Raw genomic sequence first — 18,457 nt, 5'->3', positions numbered from 1 at the left:
CAGTGGGGCTTCCCACATGTCTGTCATTCCTGAGTATTGACATTTGTAGTTCAGAGAATGTGTCCATGCTAAATTACCCTGGGCTAGATTTACTATAAAATATTTTTAATGCGTTTAATGTCCCATGGGGGAAATAATTGATCATGTATAAACAGTACTCAGAATAATTTGTTCCTCTGCTTCATACAGTTTCAAAAACAGAGATAACATATTATTAATGCTTCCAGAACAGCAGCATTTTAAAGGTGGATTTGCTAACAGTACAATAACATTGAGCATTGAAAAAAATCCAAATCCATATAATCTTCCCCCCATCCATCTCCCTCCCCGTGAGAAGAAATTGAGGAAAGAACGGAAAATCCCCCCCCGTTTCAAATCACTGAGTTTTCAAGCAATTTGTCCCCTTTAGGGAGGCGAGGAAGGCATGAAACAAGCAGAGCAACAACCACAAGAGCCATTTTAGAAATGGAGGGCCAGGTCCCAAGGGCAAAGCTGCATAGCTCTTGGGGTGACAGACTGAAGGGAAGTGTTAACTATCTGGGCTGGGTCCAACCCCATAATAACCAGCTCCCTTTAAAAAGAGAGTCATGGTGTTATAGTAACCTCACCAGTGGCTGGCTCCAAACCCCTACCTCATAGTGGCCCCATTTCAGCAAAGTACTTAAGCACCTGGATAATTTAGTATTGAGTAGTCCCATTGACTTCAATAGGATGACTGTGCTTATGAATGTGGTTAAGTTCCTGGCTGAATTAGGACCTATGTTAGGGTACTGGAGCACAGAAGGGGTTTCTGTATAGAGCAATGTTGACATGAATTATTGGGCATTTGAAATCTGGTTTTAAAATTTTTAAATGATCCCTTTTTTCGTAATGGATTCAGTGAAAACGTCTGGATCCAACCCCCCTCTGCCCCCACCCCCAATTAATTGTGATGTTTGAAATCAAGATGCAGGGTCTGAATTTTGTTATCTGAGCCCATTTCAGAGCCTGGTAATAGAATTTTGTCCTAAAATAAATTCCTAATTGAATTTTCTTGACAATCATTGCATCAGCAATTTTTACACAGTTCATTATTTGTTAACAGGTCTACTCTTTTCCTACTTTTTTTCATCTTTAAGAAAAATATTTGACAAATTTGCCTATTTCTTACACTGTGTTCTGTTGTTGTCATTATTGTTTTTAAAACGAACATTTATTGTGGACAATAGAAAAGGTTACATTAGTAGAAGGAATGTTTTTCGGAAGCAGCTGGGCTACATATGTACATAGAATCTGCTCTGGGTGAGAGTGAAGAGCAATGGTAGCACCTTATTTTATGTTGTTATCACCATGGTGTGGCATACAATTACATTATTAAGTGATGGTCATTAAGGACACAGCCATCTTCGTCATATGATCTTTGTGAGAAATTAAATGCATGCCCATCATCAGGCCATTGAATTAATGTTTAGTTTTGAGTTATGTTTGTGAATGATCAAATATAGGCCAATGAAATGCATGTGTAATACTTTTTAATGCCTTTTTGGTTTGTATCTTAAGTAATGTATTTTTGATTTAGTTTTCCCAAGGAGTAACGTCACAGAAACTATGTCAGTGCAACTCACATACTTTGCCCACACAACCTTTTATGAAATCTCAAACTGTTTTTAGGGACTGAGTTCTTGCAGTGATATGCCTAGCTAGTCCACAACACTATTCCATGGTTGTATGATATTAATGTTTAAAGGCATCTTTGAGTATGAAACCCACTTCTACCATACCTTAAATATACAAATTCATATTAAACCATCTTTGCAGCCATGTTCTACGGCAGTATTTCAACTGACCACTGAAAATATCATAATGATTTTTATCTATATCCATGTTTAGCATACCATTGACATGGATCTGAGTTTCAGTCAGCTATGTCAATGAGTTCTAAACTAAACTGCAAAAGATAGCTGCAGTCTATGCAATCAAATTTTAAACAGATTTGCCTGTTAGACCATAATAGCTTATTGAGTAAAAAGGGTAGTAATAATTTTCTGTATTAGTATATTTAGCAAAATACATGGTGATCTTACTGGGCCCAATACTGCAGTCCTATGCCAGCAAAACTCCCACTGAGGCCTCCAAGGTCTATAAAAGAAAATACGATTTCTAGTTAATTACTGTGTTCATAGATTCATAGATTTTTAAGGTCAGAAAAGACCTGATCATCTAGTCTGACTTCCTGTATAACCTAGGCCATAGAATTTCATCCAGTTACTCCTGTACTGAGCCCAATAACTTGTGTTTGACAAAAAGCATGTCTTCCAGAAAGGTGTCCAAGCTTGATTTGAAGTTCTCAAGAGATGGAGAGTCCCCCACTTTCCTTGGTAGTTTGTTCCAACGGGTAATCACCTTCACTATTAGAAATAAAATTTCTAAGTGAATTTCTCTGGCTTTAACTTAACTTCCAGCCATGTGTTTTTGTTATGCTTTCTGTGCTGTATTAAAGACCCCTTAGTGCCTGGTATTTTATCCCCATGAAGGTACTGATACACCATAATGAACTCACCTCTTGATCTTCATTTTGGTGAGCTAAATTGGTCAAGCTCCTTAAGTCTCTTAGTCCAATGGATTTTTCCCCCAGTCCTCAGCCCTTCAGAACTAAAAACATAGGGAGAGAATGTGGGCCGCATACAAGGGATCCCTCCTAGCACTCCCAAAGGGAATGGGAATGGTGAGGAAATATGAACTGTGGCCCAATCCACTTCTTCACAGGACAGCAGAACAGGGCAGTTGGAAGACAGAAGCAGGTTGCATCATTCTCTGGGTTCTATAGCAGAATTGGGCTTAATAATGGATGTGTACCAGTTTCTTGGATAATACGGTAAGCATGTTGGGCCTGAGTCACCACTGCTTCACTCCAGGTTTACACCAGTGTAATACAGCGAGGGATCAGGCCCACTGATAGAAGTTAACGTTAAGGTGGAAATGGCAATTCTAACTTTGTATTTATTGGCTTTTGTCAGTATGTGTTACAGCCTTCATATTACTTTGATATAATCTTTTATGTCCTGATTATTCTGAATATGTGTAATAATTTAAAGAGGCAATTGAAACAAGGTTTATGCTTTCTTTTTTGTTGCAGCTATTTAATGTTTTATTTATTAATCTTTTATTTTAAAGATGAATCAAAGTGATCCAATTGACCAACAATGTCAAGGCAAATCAAGTCCTGGAACCAGTGTAGCAGCAGGAGAAGGGGAAGCATCTTCACCGAATGCTTTTTATCTGGACGAATTAGAGAAGTATAGATTCTCTGTGTGGTAAGTAACCTAAGCTTCTACTAGCCTTATATCTAGAACTTATTTTTTGTTTGCTTATGTAAAATAGTATACATAGCACATGTATATACATTACACACAAAGAACTATGTTAACAGAACACGTTTGCAAATTCAAGCCCTTAAAAGTTAGCAAATGCCAGTGTTAAAGTTGCGGTGTAATCTTAATTCAATCCCCTTGTGCGTAAGCATTATGATACAGTCTTTCTTTCCATGAGCACATTATATATTTTACATAGGATCCCTGTCTCATTCAGTGCACAGGATGGGCAGTGCTCATTTAATATTTTGTTTTCTGCTCAGTGCATATCTCCAGGCCTTATTTACTAAACACTATTCAAATCCCGCTCTGTAGACAGAATTATTAATTTGCTTGTGGGGTTTTCTGTAGGCACTCATCATACCAATATCTGAGTGCTTCACAAACATTAATTATTTAATTTTCACAACACCTCTGTGAGGTGAGGAGTATTGTTATTCCCATTTTACAGATGGGGATCTGAGGTACAGAGGGATGAAGATAAAAAGTTTCCACTAATTTTGGGTGCCCAATTTGAGAGGCTGGGACCTGATTTTTTTTTTTTAGAACACTTGCCAATATATAGCATAAGTGCTTGTTGGAAAAAACATTGATGGAACCATTTTCTGTCAGTCACTGCAATTTTGTTAAAGTTGAAAACCTTCACAAAATTGTTTAAATGTTGCTGAAAATTCATTTCGGAGGTAAGCTGGAAAAAAAAAACATCTCACTATGACATTTTCAAAGCAAAATGTTTCAGTTTTTTGTTTTGAAGTTACTTTTCTCTATGACCTTTTATTTATTCTATATGATAAAATAAAGGTATACTATGAAACATAATATATAATAAAAAAGGCAAACTCAAAACAAAACATTTCAATCCATCAGAAACAATTTTTTAAAAATTTTCTCTTGCGGAGAAGTTCAAAATTTGGGGGGGTTGTTCCTAATCAGAACAAAGGCAAATACTAAAATCTCAAAATCTTTTTGAAATGGAATTTCTATCTTCCTATCACAGCTCTGTACAATGCTTTATGTGTTCAAAGCAGAGCTCAATACTTCCGCAGATCTGGATTTCAAGTCAGGCACCCACAAAATAAGGAACACACAATGAGTGACCTCTTGTGAAAAGTTTGGTTTAAGTGACTTTTCCAGAATTACATAGGAACACTGATAGAGGCAGGGATAGAATCCCATACTTCAGAGCGACATTCAACTACCATTACCACGAGACCATCCTTTCTTTTCCGGTAGTCCCCTGCCTCATGAAGCAGCAAATGAAGGAGTCCTCCAGACAACAGTCTCCTTCACGCAACCCTGGATCACCCCCAGAGCAGTGAAGCACTGAATGAGGCAGGGGGTCCTCTGGAAAAAATAGTGTGTGATCATATCATTAAAGACTGTCTCATAATGCTGCTGGAAGTGTTGTCTTTTAAAAGGGCCATAAAAATATGATTCTGGCCATTTGTGGCTATTAGAGACCCCAAGGATTTTCTCTTAAAGCGCAGCTGTCGGAGTTGCAATGTTAACCCCACAACATCCTTGCTAAATCCCAATATTATATCCTACCTACCTCAATTTTCCAATTAGTTAAAAAAGTCTGCATCATTTCCCATCCTAAACTCTACTATCTATCTATGTCTTACAGAATTTCATAGATCCAGACAGTGCTGGTAATCAATATCTAAGCAATATTGACTTTTGAAAGAACAAAATATCATTCAAATTGAAAGTACCCGTTTTTCTCTTTCTTTACTGAAAAAACCCTAGCAAATTCCAATGCTCCAGAAGTGAACAGTAGTCTTGGAAAATCATGGTTATTGGCATCCCTTCTGTAATCTGGGCCCAGTGAGGACTTTAAAGATTAAGGCTCTGATTCGGTGAGGTACTTAAATAATCAATGATAGGTTTCAGAGTAGCAGCCGTGTTAGTCTGTATCCGCAAAAAGAACAGGAGTACTTGTGGCACCTTAGAGACTAACAAATTTATTAGAGCTTAAGCTTTCGTGGGCTACAGCCCACTTCTTCGGATGCATATAGAATGGAACATATATTGAGGAGATATATATACACACATACAGAGAGCATGAACAGGTGGGAGTTGTCTTACCAACTCTGAGAAGCCAATTAAGTAAGAGAAAAAAAACTTTTGAAGTGATAATCAAGATAGCCCAGTACAGACAGTTTGATAAGAAGTGTGAGAATACTTACAAGGGGAGATAGATTCAATGTTTGTAATGGCTCAGCCATTCCCAGTCCTTATTCAATCCTGAGTTGATTGTAGCTAGTTCTCATATCAATTCCAGCTCAGCAGTCTCTCGTTGGAGTCTGTTTTTGAAGTTTTTCTGTTGTAAGATAGCCACCCGCAGGTCTGTCATTGAATGACCAGACAGGTTAAAGTGTTCTCCCACTGTTTTTTGAGTATTATGATTCCTGATATCAGATTTGTGTCCATTAATTCTTTTACATAGAGACTGTCCAGTTTGGCCAATGTACATGGCAGAGGGGCATTGCTTGCACATGATGGTATATATCACATTGGTAGATATGCAGGTGAATGAGCCCCTGATGGTATGACTGATGTGATTAGGTTCTATGATGACGTCACTTGAATAGATATGTGGACAGAGTTGGCATCAGGCTTTGTTACAAGGATAGGTTCCTGGGTCAGTGTTTTTGTTCAGTGATGTGTGGTTGCTGGTGAGTTTTTGCTTTAGGTTGGGGGGTTGTCTGTAAGCGAGGACAGGTCTGTCTCCCAATATCTGTGGGAGTGAGGGATCATCTTTCAGGATCGGTTGTAGATCTTTGATGATGTGCTGGAGAGGTTTTAGTTGGGGGCTGAAGGTGACAGCTAGTGGTGTTCTGTTATTTTCTTTGTTGGGCCTGCCTTGTAGGTGACTTCTGGGTACTCGTTTGGCTCTGTTAAACTTTTTTTTCACTTCAGCAGGTGGGTATTGTAGTTTTAAGAATGCTTGATAGAGATCTTGTAGGTACTTGTCTCTGTCTGAGGGATTGGAGCAAATGCGGTTATATCTTAGAGCTTGGCTGTAGACAATGGATCGTGTGGTGTGTCCTGGATGGAAGCTGGAGGCATGTAGGTAAGTGTAGCGGTCAGTAGGTTTCCGGTACTAGAACACATTGATGACATCTTCATCATCTGGACCCATGGAAAAGAAGCCCTTGAGGAATTCCACCATGATTTCAATAATTTCCATCCCACCTTAAACCTCAGCCTAGATCAATCCACACAAGCGGTCCATTTCCTGGACACTACTGTGCTAATAAGCTATGGTCACATAAATACCACCCTATACCGGAAAGGGTATCCGAAGAAGTGTGCTGTAGCCCACGAAAGCTTATGCTCTAATAAATTTGTTAGTCTCTAAGGTGCCACAAGTACTCCTGTTCTTTTTGTAAATAATCAATGGGAATATTCATTAGCTTAAAGTTAGGCGTGCATTATTTGCCTTGTTGAATTGCGGTCTAGGGGCAGATTGTGGCCCTTCCCCTACATTTTTCTTTCTCTTTTCATGGTAAGGTTTTAGTAAACTTATATTCCCAGATCATGTAATTAACTGCATGTGGGCACACGTCTGACTTCAGTGGGGTTCCAGGCAGGTGAAGAAGGGTACCTAAGAACAGCCAATTGCAGGAGGGGCCTTATTTTGTAGATGCTAGGAAACAATTATTTCAAAATGATTTCATGCTTAATGGTGGCTGTGCAATTCTTCCTCACGTGGAGATAATCACTCTTGATATTTCATTATATTAATGTGCCATTTGGTTACGCTGTCTCTGTCATCTTATTTACAGTAAACACCAGTATTTATTTATTTTTATTTGAAAGTTCCATGAGGTGGAACAAAGTCAAATTGGGAGATCCTTGCCTGTGTAATTCCTTTACTTTCTGATTCAGTGCTGGTGAAATGTCATCACTGTAGAAAATAAAGAGAGTAGGAAAACAAATCTCTTCCTAAAATGGACATATATTGGATTTAGCATCTTGAGCTAAACCTTTTAGTTTATCTTCTTTCTCAAATTGAGAGTGAATTCAGTTTCCATTAACTAACTGAACAAACATCAGATGCCATTTTGTTTCAATTTCTCTGATACACTTTCCACCACAGATGACCTTTCAATAGGTTTCTGCCTCTTTTTGTCTTTTTCTCTTCTTCTTTTCTCTCTCTCTCCTTTCATTCTCTCTTCTTTTCTCATACTGTTTATCAAAGAACATCGTTCTCCTTTGTCTGCTTCCAGACCTTTTTCTCTCTTAGGGTTTGCTACCCTTTAAAAAATGTAACACAAGATAATTAGCTACCACAAAAAAAATTAATAGGGCTGTAGGTCTAGGGGCTGCTTGGACCTCCATAAACTTCAGAGTTTTAGATGCTCTGAGATGCAATCTGAGCAATTTCCTTGATCTTTTATTGGAGCTGGTAAATCATTTATTGGGGAAGCTTTTTTACAAAACCCTCTTTAAAAATATCCCATAAAATGTATTTATCATAAAATACTGTACTACCAACAGTCTTCAAAGTTGCACTGTATTAATTATAAACTAACAGTTGAAATGTAACAAGTTTAAACTTTACAGTATACTCTCCCTACCTCTGTCTCTCTCTCTGTCTCTCCGTGTAGGTGTTGCTAAAAAAAAGAGGTTGGAGGAGGAAAGATAAATAATTGGAACTTCTCTGTGATTTTTTTTCTCACTGCTATCAGTGTGTTTCTGTCTGTGTATCCCTTTCTATTATTATTAATATTGCCGCTGTGTTTGGAGACCTAATTAGGCCCCATTGTGCTAGGCACTATACGCACAGATGAGAAAAAGATTGTCCCTGCCCCAAAGAGTTTATAGTCTAAGGCATAGATCCTGAAAACACTGTATGGGGATGCACCGCTGTGGCTATGCATAGCTTTGCTGAAACGAATGTGGTTTTGTTCAGTCACAGAGAATTACAGGAACAAGGCCTAACTGTATGATGAAAACAACCAATGGATACAAACACGGAAAGCACAAGATAAAAGGGATATGAGTACGGTTAGCATAACTAGCAGAAATTGAGGCACACCAGCTGCCTAACCATTGATGAGTGTTTTGTAGGCATCGGTGCAGAGATGAGACCCTAGAATCTCTCTCCAAACCCTCATATCTTTGAGTCTTTTCTCTTTCGTTCTTTCAGTTAAAGGACTCACATTCATAGAACCCAATGCCCAATTACCTCTTAGGGCTGGTCCACACTGTGGCGGGGGATCGATCTAGGAAACGCAACTTCAGCTACGAGAATAGCATAGCTGAAGTCGACGTTTCCTAGATCGAACTAAGTTTACTTACTGCGGGTCCACGCGGTGCAGGCAAGCTCCCCCGTTGACAGCGTTTCCTCCTCTCGGCGAGCAGGAGTACTGCAGTCGATGGGGGAGCGCTTCTGGGATCGATTTATCGCGTCCAGATGAGATGCGATACATCGATCCCAGAAGATCGATCTCTACCCGCCAAATCGGGCGAGTAGTGTGGACCTACCCATAGAAGCATATGAATATTTCCCAGTATCTAACTGGAGGAATTAGACATCAGGAGATATTCAAAATCCTGGGTGGGATAGTAGATTCTTGGGGTCTTTTACTTCTCTGAGTAAATTCTGAATCCATGAAATTTTGGAAGCTTCAAAAATACAGTTGGGCAAACTAGGTGAAGTAAAATAAGAATCTGTCCCTCAACATTTTTTAACTCAACTGCTTTTAATAGTCCCATCTCTACAATTCTAGTTTACTAACTGGATCAGAAGGGCCAAAATGCTGAGGAAAATATCTGTTCCCATGGTATTTCTGGTTCATCTAGAAGTAGGAAATTCCAGAAATCTCATGAGAGCTTAGACACAAAAGTTTTCCAACCCAGTTCTGCAGACCAAATAAGCAAGTGAAACACATAAAGTTTGACCATCACTATAAAAAATGTTCCCCACAATTTTTCTTCTTTGGCACTGTGAGCCCACATCTCTAGAGGTGAATAATAAATATGGTATAATAAATCCTTTCACTGCATACTATTTGTCTTTGTTTTTCATTTGTGTATAGATTGTTGATATGAACAAATGATGACTAATTCATTTATTTTTTAAAATTATATGTATTTTAACTTATAAAAATATTTAAACTCTGAAATTCTACGAATCTTTGATATGAGTTGTGAGCCTACATAATTAATTGGCAGCTTATGCCATCAACAGCCCCTCAATAAACACAACTGTTTAAGATTAATATTATGTACTAGGATAAATGTACCTATCATATATGGCTTCTAATCAAAGCAATTAGATTGTTAGCAATGCAGCTATAGCTCCTGATCAGATTAAATAATATTAGAAAAGAAATTTTTTCCAAATCCTAACATATGTTGAACCAAATCTAGCTAACTTCTCTAAAATTAAATGATCCTAGCCTTCATGGAGAAATAGTATGCTGCATAGCAATCTTGTGTTTAAAGTTGCCTCTGTACCACGGGTACAAACTAGTTGCAATATTTTTATCATATTGCCTAGTAAATTCAGATTCTCAGACAAGAACATGAGACTGAGAACAAATCAATGTTACCCTGTGCAGAGAGATTAGGAAGGGCTAAATTCTACCTTGATTTATATCCGTATGCCACTGAAATCAGTGGAGTTCAGGAGGTGTAAATCAGAGCAGGCTTTAGCTTTAAATTACAGCCTTTGTCATTTCACCTGCTGATTTGTGGGTCTAACTCAAAGGGCGAGCTCAGGGAAAGTAAGAGTTAACTATAAACAGCAAAACATGGTAAAGTTGTTTTTAAATAAAAACAATAAACTTTCCTTTTATAACACACATGTGATTTGACATTGAAATGAATGCAGATGCTTCTTTGCTTGGTGTATTCCCTGTTGTGCTTTCTAAAACACCTTCACATATGGTTTGCCTCATTCCTGTGAAACTGCTTGTTGTTTATGTCACAGAAAGCAAACAGATTGATTTTACACCAAGTAAGGAGGATGATGAATTATACGTTGGAGTAAAATCCTTGTCTGAGTGTTCAAAAAGTTTGAAATTAATGTTGCTTGTTTAAAAAGTTTCTCCCATGAGCTCTTCTTAAGATTTTATTAAAATAAAAAAGTATTGTGTGACTGCTCATAAATGCAAACTTTTATTTGAATATGTAACATTTACTTAAAAGTAAAGGTCAATTTTTACCATTTTTTTATCACAGTCCTGTTAGGAACTGCTTCATATACTATCAACAAGAGTGGATAGTCGCCTTTTTTTCCTTAAGAGGAAAACTTCCTTATTATTTTTTGTGGGGGGGGGGGTAAGGGGTGAAGGAAGACAGGTTGTGTAGTTGCTAATATTGGTTTATGATAAGGTAATTTAACTTTTTTTTAATCATCCCATTGGATTGGTTAATTATAACCTAGAATAAATATTTTTCTTGAAAGAAAAGTTCAAGGTAACATGCGTCACCTACTTGAAAAATATAGTAATCAGTTGTATTAAATCATTGGAGATTTTTTCATCTTTAATAATATTTTAGGGACTAACAACAAGAATTTTTGCTATAAGCTGGGAACGAATCAGATTGAAGTGATGGAGGAGAAAGACCTGCATGTATTGGTTGATCACAGGATGACTATGAGCTGCCAATATGATGCGGCTATGAAAAAGGATAATGCAGTCCTAGGATGCATAAGGCGAAGTATTTCCAGTAGAGACAGGGAAGCATTAGTACCATTATACAAGGCACTGGTCAGACCTCATCTGGAATACTGTGTGCAGTTCTGGTTTCCCATGTTTAAGAAAGATGAATTCAAACTAGAACAGGTGCAGAGAAAAGAGCCCTAGGATGATCAGAGGAATGGAAAACCTTCCTTATGAGCGGAGACTCAAAGAGCTTGGCTTGTTTAGCCTAACAAAAAGAAGACTGAGGAGAGAGATGATTGCTCTCTATAAATACATCAGAGGGATAAATAACAGGGAGGGAGAGGAGTTATTTAAGTTAAGGACCCAAGAACAAATGGATATAAACTGGCCATCAACAAGTTTAGTCTTGAAATTAAACAAAGGTTTCAAACCACCAGAGGAGTGAAGTTCTGGAACAGTCTTCCAAAGGGATTAGTGGAGCCAAAAAATCTAACTGGCTTCAAGACTGAGCTTGATACATTTATGAAGGGAGAGGTGTGATGAGACTGCCTTCAATTGCATGTAGCTGATCTGCGACTGCTAGCAGCAAATATCTCCAATGGCTGGTGATGGGACACTAGATGGGGAGGGTTCTGAGTTACTACAGAGAATTCTTTCCCAGGTGTCTTGCTGGTGGATCTCGCCCACATGCTCAGGGTCTAACTGATCACCATATTTGGGGTCGGGAAAGAATTTTCCCTGGGTCAGACTGGCAGAGACCTAGGTGGGAGGGGTTGCCTTCCTCTGCAGCATGGAGCATGGGTCACTTGCAGGTTTAAACTAGTGTAAATGGTGGATTCTCTGTAACTGGAAGTCTTTAAATCATGATTTGAGGACTTCAGTAAGTCAGACAGAGGTTAGGGTCTATTACAGAACTGGGTGGGTGAGGTTCTGTGGCCTGCAATGTGCAGGAGGTCAGACTAGATGATCATGATGGTCCCTTCTGACCTCAAAGTCTATGAGTCTAAGGGCATATCTCCACTTACCAGGGGATCGCTGCACAGCAATCGATCCACTGGAGATCGATTTAGCAGGTCTAGTGAAGGCCCGTTAAATCGACCGTCGATCGCTCACCTGTAGACTCCGGTACTCCACCTGAATGAGAAGCATAAGGTAAGTCAATGGGAGAGTTTCTCCTGTCAACCCAGCGTGGTGTAGACACTGCAATAAATCGACCTAAGGTACGTCAACTCCAGCTACGTTATTCATGTAGCTGGAGTTGCGTAACTTATGTCGACTTAGCCCCATAATGTAAACCTGCCCTAAGTAAGGTAAAATATGTTTGTGATGTAATAGCATTTGCAATAGGTCCAATGCTACTGCCATTGAAGACAAAGGGAGTTTTGCTCCTTATGTTAATGGAAGCAGAATTGGACCCTTAATTTGTGTTGTGTCTTTAGATTGCAGATCTGAAGTCCTTGCAGATAGACAGTTCTTGTGAGACTGGTACATATTTCTATTAGGTTGTTGCTTACTATATTTTATATTTTTCTGCTTTTTCTACTCTCAAGACTTTCAGCACTGTGGACAAATGATTAAATACAGCATGGAATCTCTTCTATTCCCTATGATTTTCTGAAGCCATTTGATACCACTTATCATTAGTATAATTCAGAAAATGGGCACAGTACAATACATTTTGTACATCTGTGAGCCTGAATATCCTCTCATGCTGGTATAAATAAAGAGTTGTGTAAAACTGGTTTAAATGAGAGTGGTGAATCAGGCCCAATGTGTATATCATGATAATGCAGTTCGGGAAATGAAGACCAAACTGACCAAAATTAATTTAGCCAACTGTCTGGAAAGCTAACATGACACCAGAGATAAGGTTTAGATATCCAGGAGTTGCTAGATTACCAGTCTGTCCAAATTCAAGATGTATAATTTAAGTGATAAAAGGGCATAAACTTGGACATGGGCAATATGGAATTTATTAGATTCTAAATCTCAGATGACCAGTACATTAGATAATACAATGCTCAGCTGTATTAATTTCCAAACAGTGCTGAGGAAACAATTGAAGGATTTAATTTTGAGCTTCAGGCACTGTAAATTCTTTCAATCTCACACATTTATGCCTCCAGGAGATAGTGTCTTGAGCCATGTTCATCTTTACAAGGCTATGCCATTAGGTGGCCATTCATTCCACAATCCACTCATTTAGATATATATATTTTTTTCAGAATTTGTGTTGCCTAAATTGGGACTAAAAAGAAGGCAATCTTTAATACAGGAATGGCTCAAAGTCAGAATCAATCTGAACTACTGGAGAAATAGTAAATGAACAAAAAATATAGGGCTGAAAATATGTATCATTGGACGGTGGGAACTGCACCCAGGGCTGTCTGTTTAAAGGGCAGTTTTTCAAAGTTCTCCGAAGTCAAGATGCACAGTCAGTTTGGCCTAAATTTGGTATGGCACTAGATAGACTGGAGTACAGTTAGTATTGCAAATTTCTAGGGTCTTATAAGGACCAATCCTGCCTATGCTTATGCTTGTGAATAACATTACTTACACATTGAAACATGCAACATTTGGGTGTTGCATATTTTCCCCTCTCACAGGTTTGGAATCCCACTACCATAAAACTGTCCTAAACAGTGGAAAATCAGAACCTGTGTGTGCATCCATGGTGGAAATTAAACCATTGATAGAAGGTCCCCATAAGGCCCTTTCTGACATAGAGTTCCTTTAGGCAGAAGGGGAAGAAGGAACAGCCACAGAGACTGTACTGGGGAGGTGTTCTCCATGCTGACTCTGAATGTACTGACCCAGAAAAGAACACTGAGACAGGTTAGGCAAGTGCCAGGTCACTGTTTCTATGACTATGTTGATTGTAAAAAGCAACAGAGGGTCCTGTGGCACCTTTAAGACTAACAGATGTATTGGAGCATAAGCTTTCGTGGGTGAATGCCCACTTCGTCAGACGCATGTTGCTTTTTACAGATCCAGACTAACACGGCTACCCCTCTGATATGTTGATTGTGTAGCAGGGACTCATGCAGTTGCCATTTAACCATATGTATTGAAGTAAGAGCAGTGAAAGGGATGTGCTGCAGGTCTGTGGGAGTGATAGACTCCTAGGTGCCTCCTCTGTCTCCACTGGAGCTGGTCTGAAATTCTCTCACAGTCTTCCAGGCCTGCAGCTCCTGGGCAGTCCAGGCTTCCAATGTATGTAGTTCTGGGGCAGCTTCACAGCCAGACTGTCCCTTAGTCATGGACCCTAGGGCTTTCCCTGTTGCAGAGAATTTTGAAATTTTTGGTTTTCAGTCCAAACCAAAATTAAACCAAATTTTGAAATATCAAAATCCTCCACAAAATGGAGCTATCTTTCTTGCCTACTTGTATTCGCCATACAAAGCCTGCTTTACTCAGATTTTGTGTGGAGCAGGGGACTTAGACTCATGCTTTCTATACAGCATGGGACGGAAAGATGTATTTGCTTGTAATGGTATATGCATGTTCATATTATATTTTATTTCCATGAGCTAGAAAATATGACATTACTGATGACAAGTGAAGAGAAGCACACTCTAAGTACACCATGCGGTCATCACTAATGAATAAAAAATAGGAAGTCCATTACATTGCCCACCTTCCCATCTTCAGAGCACTACTGATAAACATTAAAGAAGTTGGAGTTATCCATGTCCATTAGTACCAAAATAAGTACCCTCGTTTGGATCCTATTTAGTATAGTGCAGGGGGAAAATATGATTGCTGCTTTTTACCTGTCACTACTGTGGTGTAAAAGCATCTGTAGGTAAAATGTCTTGATTTTAGTAAATTCTCCAACTCTTTCTGCTGTAGCCTGTAGCAAAATGGATAATTAGCTAAAGAGCCTTATGGGATAGTTCTGGATCTATCAGAGTAAAATATCTCCATAGATACATTAATATAATTTATACAGCGACACGTGGCAAAACAGAAGTATAAATCAGCATCAACCCCGTCTCTAGCTATCTAGTATAAGTTAGATATATCTGTGAATGACAAGAACAGACAATAGTGATGGTAGATTGGGCAGAAGGGAAGGAAGAAGGTTAGAAGATATAAAGATCATGTAGTTTGTTGTGTATGTATTTTGCTCCAGTATGTGTGTAGGTGCTGGCTGAACAGCTGAGCAAAAGCAGGTGGTGTTGGAATGGAGATTGGACAGCTAAGTGGAAAAAGTAGAATTAGACGGGGGAGCTGAAGCAAAAGGCTGAGGTGGAGCAATGGAAGAGGGGAAGCCATTTCATGTGCAAGGAGGGAAGCATGGGGAAAAACAGGAACAAAATGTACAAGTGAGTGAAGAAGACAAAGCGGGAGGACTGGGGACAGGATACGGAGCAATAGGCAAAGCTAAGTGGAAATGTGGGCTGAGAAATAGGTAGGTGCAGACTCATGGGATAACTTGAAGGTGAGGATGAGCTCAGGTGTTTGAACTTGGCTTGGAGAAAGATGGGAAGCCAGTAAAGGGATGTAAGTGGTGTGCTTCAAGTGAAGGGAAAGGAAGATTATTTTAGCTGCAGCATGTTGGGTGAATTGGAGAAGGGAAAGGTGAGAGGCAGGGACTCAAGGAGGGTTACATAGTCCAGGCATGAGGGAGCAGAGGAATGAACTAGAGTTTAAAGTATCTTCTCTTTGCTAGAGATGCGGTCTCCAGGTCAGCAATGAAATGCATTGACAGGGAAGCTTAAGTGGCTACTGTATTTGATGTATCTGGTTTGTGAATATTTAGTCATCAGGGCCATAATTCTGGTAACTGTCATCCCCAGCGGTTTCCTGAAAATAGTTTGTAGCCGTGAAAAGCATCTACCCTCTAATGTAGAGGTGACTGAGAGCTTGCTTTGTCCTGCAATAGCTACCAGAACATTTTTCATCTGCTACGATTGGATTTCAATAGTGGGCGACACTGGTTGCCAAGAGCACTCAGCAAGGTGTACCACGCAGAAGCATTTCCCCCCCAAAATCCTTGTGCTCTGGAGGTTGATACTTGAAATGCAGGAAGAGAAATGCAGGAAGAATAAGATGCAGCCATCCGTCTTCTGTCACCCAGAGTTTGGGGATGGGTTCAAAGGGCTTAATATTTTCCCACTCATATAACTGGGTATGACATCCTGGCTCCAGTGAAGTCAGTGACAAAATTCCCATTGACTTCACTGGGGCCAGGATTTCACCCTGGGTATGTTGCCTTAGACTTCAGTGGTAGCACAATATGGCCACAAACAAGTGAGCTGATCTGGGGTGGCATTGGAGTTGAAAATATGCCGGTGATGAGATGCAGGTGAGAGTTGGGCTGCCTGACCTTTGTGCTCAGAACCAAACCTAAACAATTTATTTGGAAAGCCTGGTTGCTAAATTCTGAATAAACTTTTTATTTAACAGCAAGTCCCATATGCTGCGATTTGCAGTAGCCATGCATAAATGTTATGAAGGTGTGAATTACAATCTCTCGCTGATTCTCAAAGAGAGTAGGGAGCTCTCTGGTGTACTGCAGGCCTGAAAGCGTCTAGTGTTGGTACCTAGATCTATCCCAGTTTTGATTTTAGTCTTCCACTGAAGGGAAATGATTGAAACATTCCAGAGAGTTTGCTTTATAGGATTTAGTTTGAGAAAACTTGTAGGAATAAAGCTCCTAGTTCAGCCATTCTTTCCTGCAGTAGTTTGGAACACTGTGCCTCTCTCTTGTGCTTACAGAAATGCCCTCTCTGATCTTTAATACTTCAATCTAGGTAATAGTGTGTGCGTGCGGGGGTGGAGGTGGGGAGAGAGGAAGTATTTGAATGTCCTAGTGCTTCATTAGTCCCATTACCCGGCTATACAGGGCAAACCATTTTACAGAGCTTTTAACTAGCTACTGATGTAATTTGTTATGCATTGTTTGCCTGTTAATCCAAAAATTACTGTTCCCTTTGAAGTTTGCTTTACATAAAGGAAACAATACCACCCTTAGCAATCGTGTGTACTATTTTAAAGGGGGGTGACTGCCTAATTTTATTTGCTTTGGCATTTCAGTTGAAAAGTGCTATCTGGGCCTTCTTTTGTTTCTGTTTGTCTGGTACGTTATAGCATTTCAAACTTGGAATCGTTTCCATTTCAAAGCACCATACCACAGGCCTCAGCTTTTACAAAGATATTTGTATGAGTGTTTGGGACAGAAGAGCACTAGTTCAGCTCACAAATGAGTAAAATTCTGGGGGAAAAAAACATCTTTGTCTGCCTGCGTCTCTAATAGACAGACATTCAAGGAATTGGCTTTGACTAATAAAGCCATATATGGATTCTGTTTTTTTAGGTCTGACTTCAATGGGGTTTAGAATCGTAGAAATTCAGGGCTGGAAGGGACCTCAAGAAGCCATCAAATCCAGCTTCTTGTGCTGCGGCAGGACCAAGTAAACCTAGACCATCCCTGACAGGTGTTTGTCCAACCTGTTCTTAAAAACCTCCGATGATGGGAATTTCACAACCTCCCTTGGAAGCCTATTCCAGAGCTTAACCATCCTTATAATTTGAAAGTTTTTCCTGATACCAAACCTAAATCTTCCTTACGGCAGATTAGGCCCATTACTTCATGCTTAAATACTTGTTTAAAGTTAAGTACAAGCTTACGTGCTCTGCCTAGAAATGGGATTTTTTTTTCTAAATTGAGGACTTAGAAAGCACCTCTCTCTTCTAGTCTCCCTTCTCATATTTTTAAACTACCTAGTATGTTCTCATTATCCATATAAACGTCAAATCCTGTTTTGTATTTCAGTAAGTTCTTGGCCTCAATATCATGTCTGTAGAGTCTGATATGTCAGGACCTTCCACAGCTGAGAAGCAAGTATTGTGTGTCCCACTGGAAAACTGCTAGGCTTCCCTTTCAACTGGCCTAAGGCTCCCATTTCTAGCCTTGCAGGATGAGGAGGTTTTGGACCTTAAAATAGGCACCTGTGCAGCATACCAAGGGGAAAATACCAAAAGAGAAGAAACTTCTCTCTGACAGGGTTATTTATTTATTTAAAATGTTCGGTGTTTGATGTTGCTCAGAGATTGGAGATGTTAGAATAAATTCCAGGGAGATGGATTAGTGGCAGAGGGCAAATGAAGTGGTGAAAGATGCAAGACAGATCTATTTTTTTCACTTGGGAAAACCTCACCTATGGTGTGTAGGGGTTTATTCTTCTGTCTTTGTATTTTCACATACAAACACTTGAGATAATTGGCAGCAGTCCTCACCTTGATTGGACATGGCTATCAACATAAGCACCACAGCTGTGTTGCCCTTCCTTGCCTTCATCTATTTGTGTTTAACATTTGATAAATAGAGCTACTGATGATGACTTCAGGTATCCCCAAATTCATGGGTTTTCCCCCTCTACTCAGTTGACTATCAGCATTTTAACTCCAAAAGGTAGGACAAGAAGTAATAGCTTAATCTGCAGTAAGGGAGATTTAGGTTAGGGGCTTGTCTAC

The 18,457-nt window shown here is 39.4% G+C and overlaps 1 protein-coding gene across 1 annotated transcript in view; it reads left to right on the top strand.

Annotated features, from left to right (window-relative positions):
• Positions 1-18,457, top strand: part of OFCC1 (orofacial cleft 1 candidate 1) — a 249,983-nt gene that overhangs the window by 96,409 nt on the left and 135,117 nt on the right. Inside the window, exon 17 of the mRNA XM_034759559.1 lies at positions 3,154-3,293. Coding sequence (XP_034615450.1) covers positions 3,154-3,293 — 140 coding nt within the window. The remainder of the gene's footprint in view (positions 1-3,153; positions 3,294-18,457) is intronic.

This window comes from Trachemys scripta, chromosome 2, assembly GCF_013100865.1.
Source record: "Trachemys scripta elegans isolate TJP31775 chromosome 2, CAS_Tse_1.0, whole genome shotgun sequence".
Lineage (NCBI taxonomy): Eukaryota > Metazoa > Chordata > Testudines > Emydidae > Trachemys > Trachemys scripta.
This window is presented reverse-complemented; position numbering and strand designations above follow the sequence as displayed.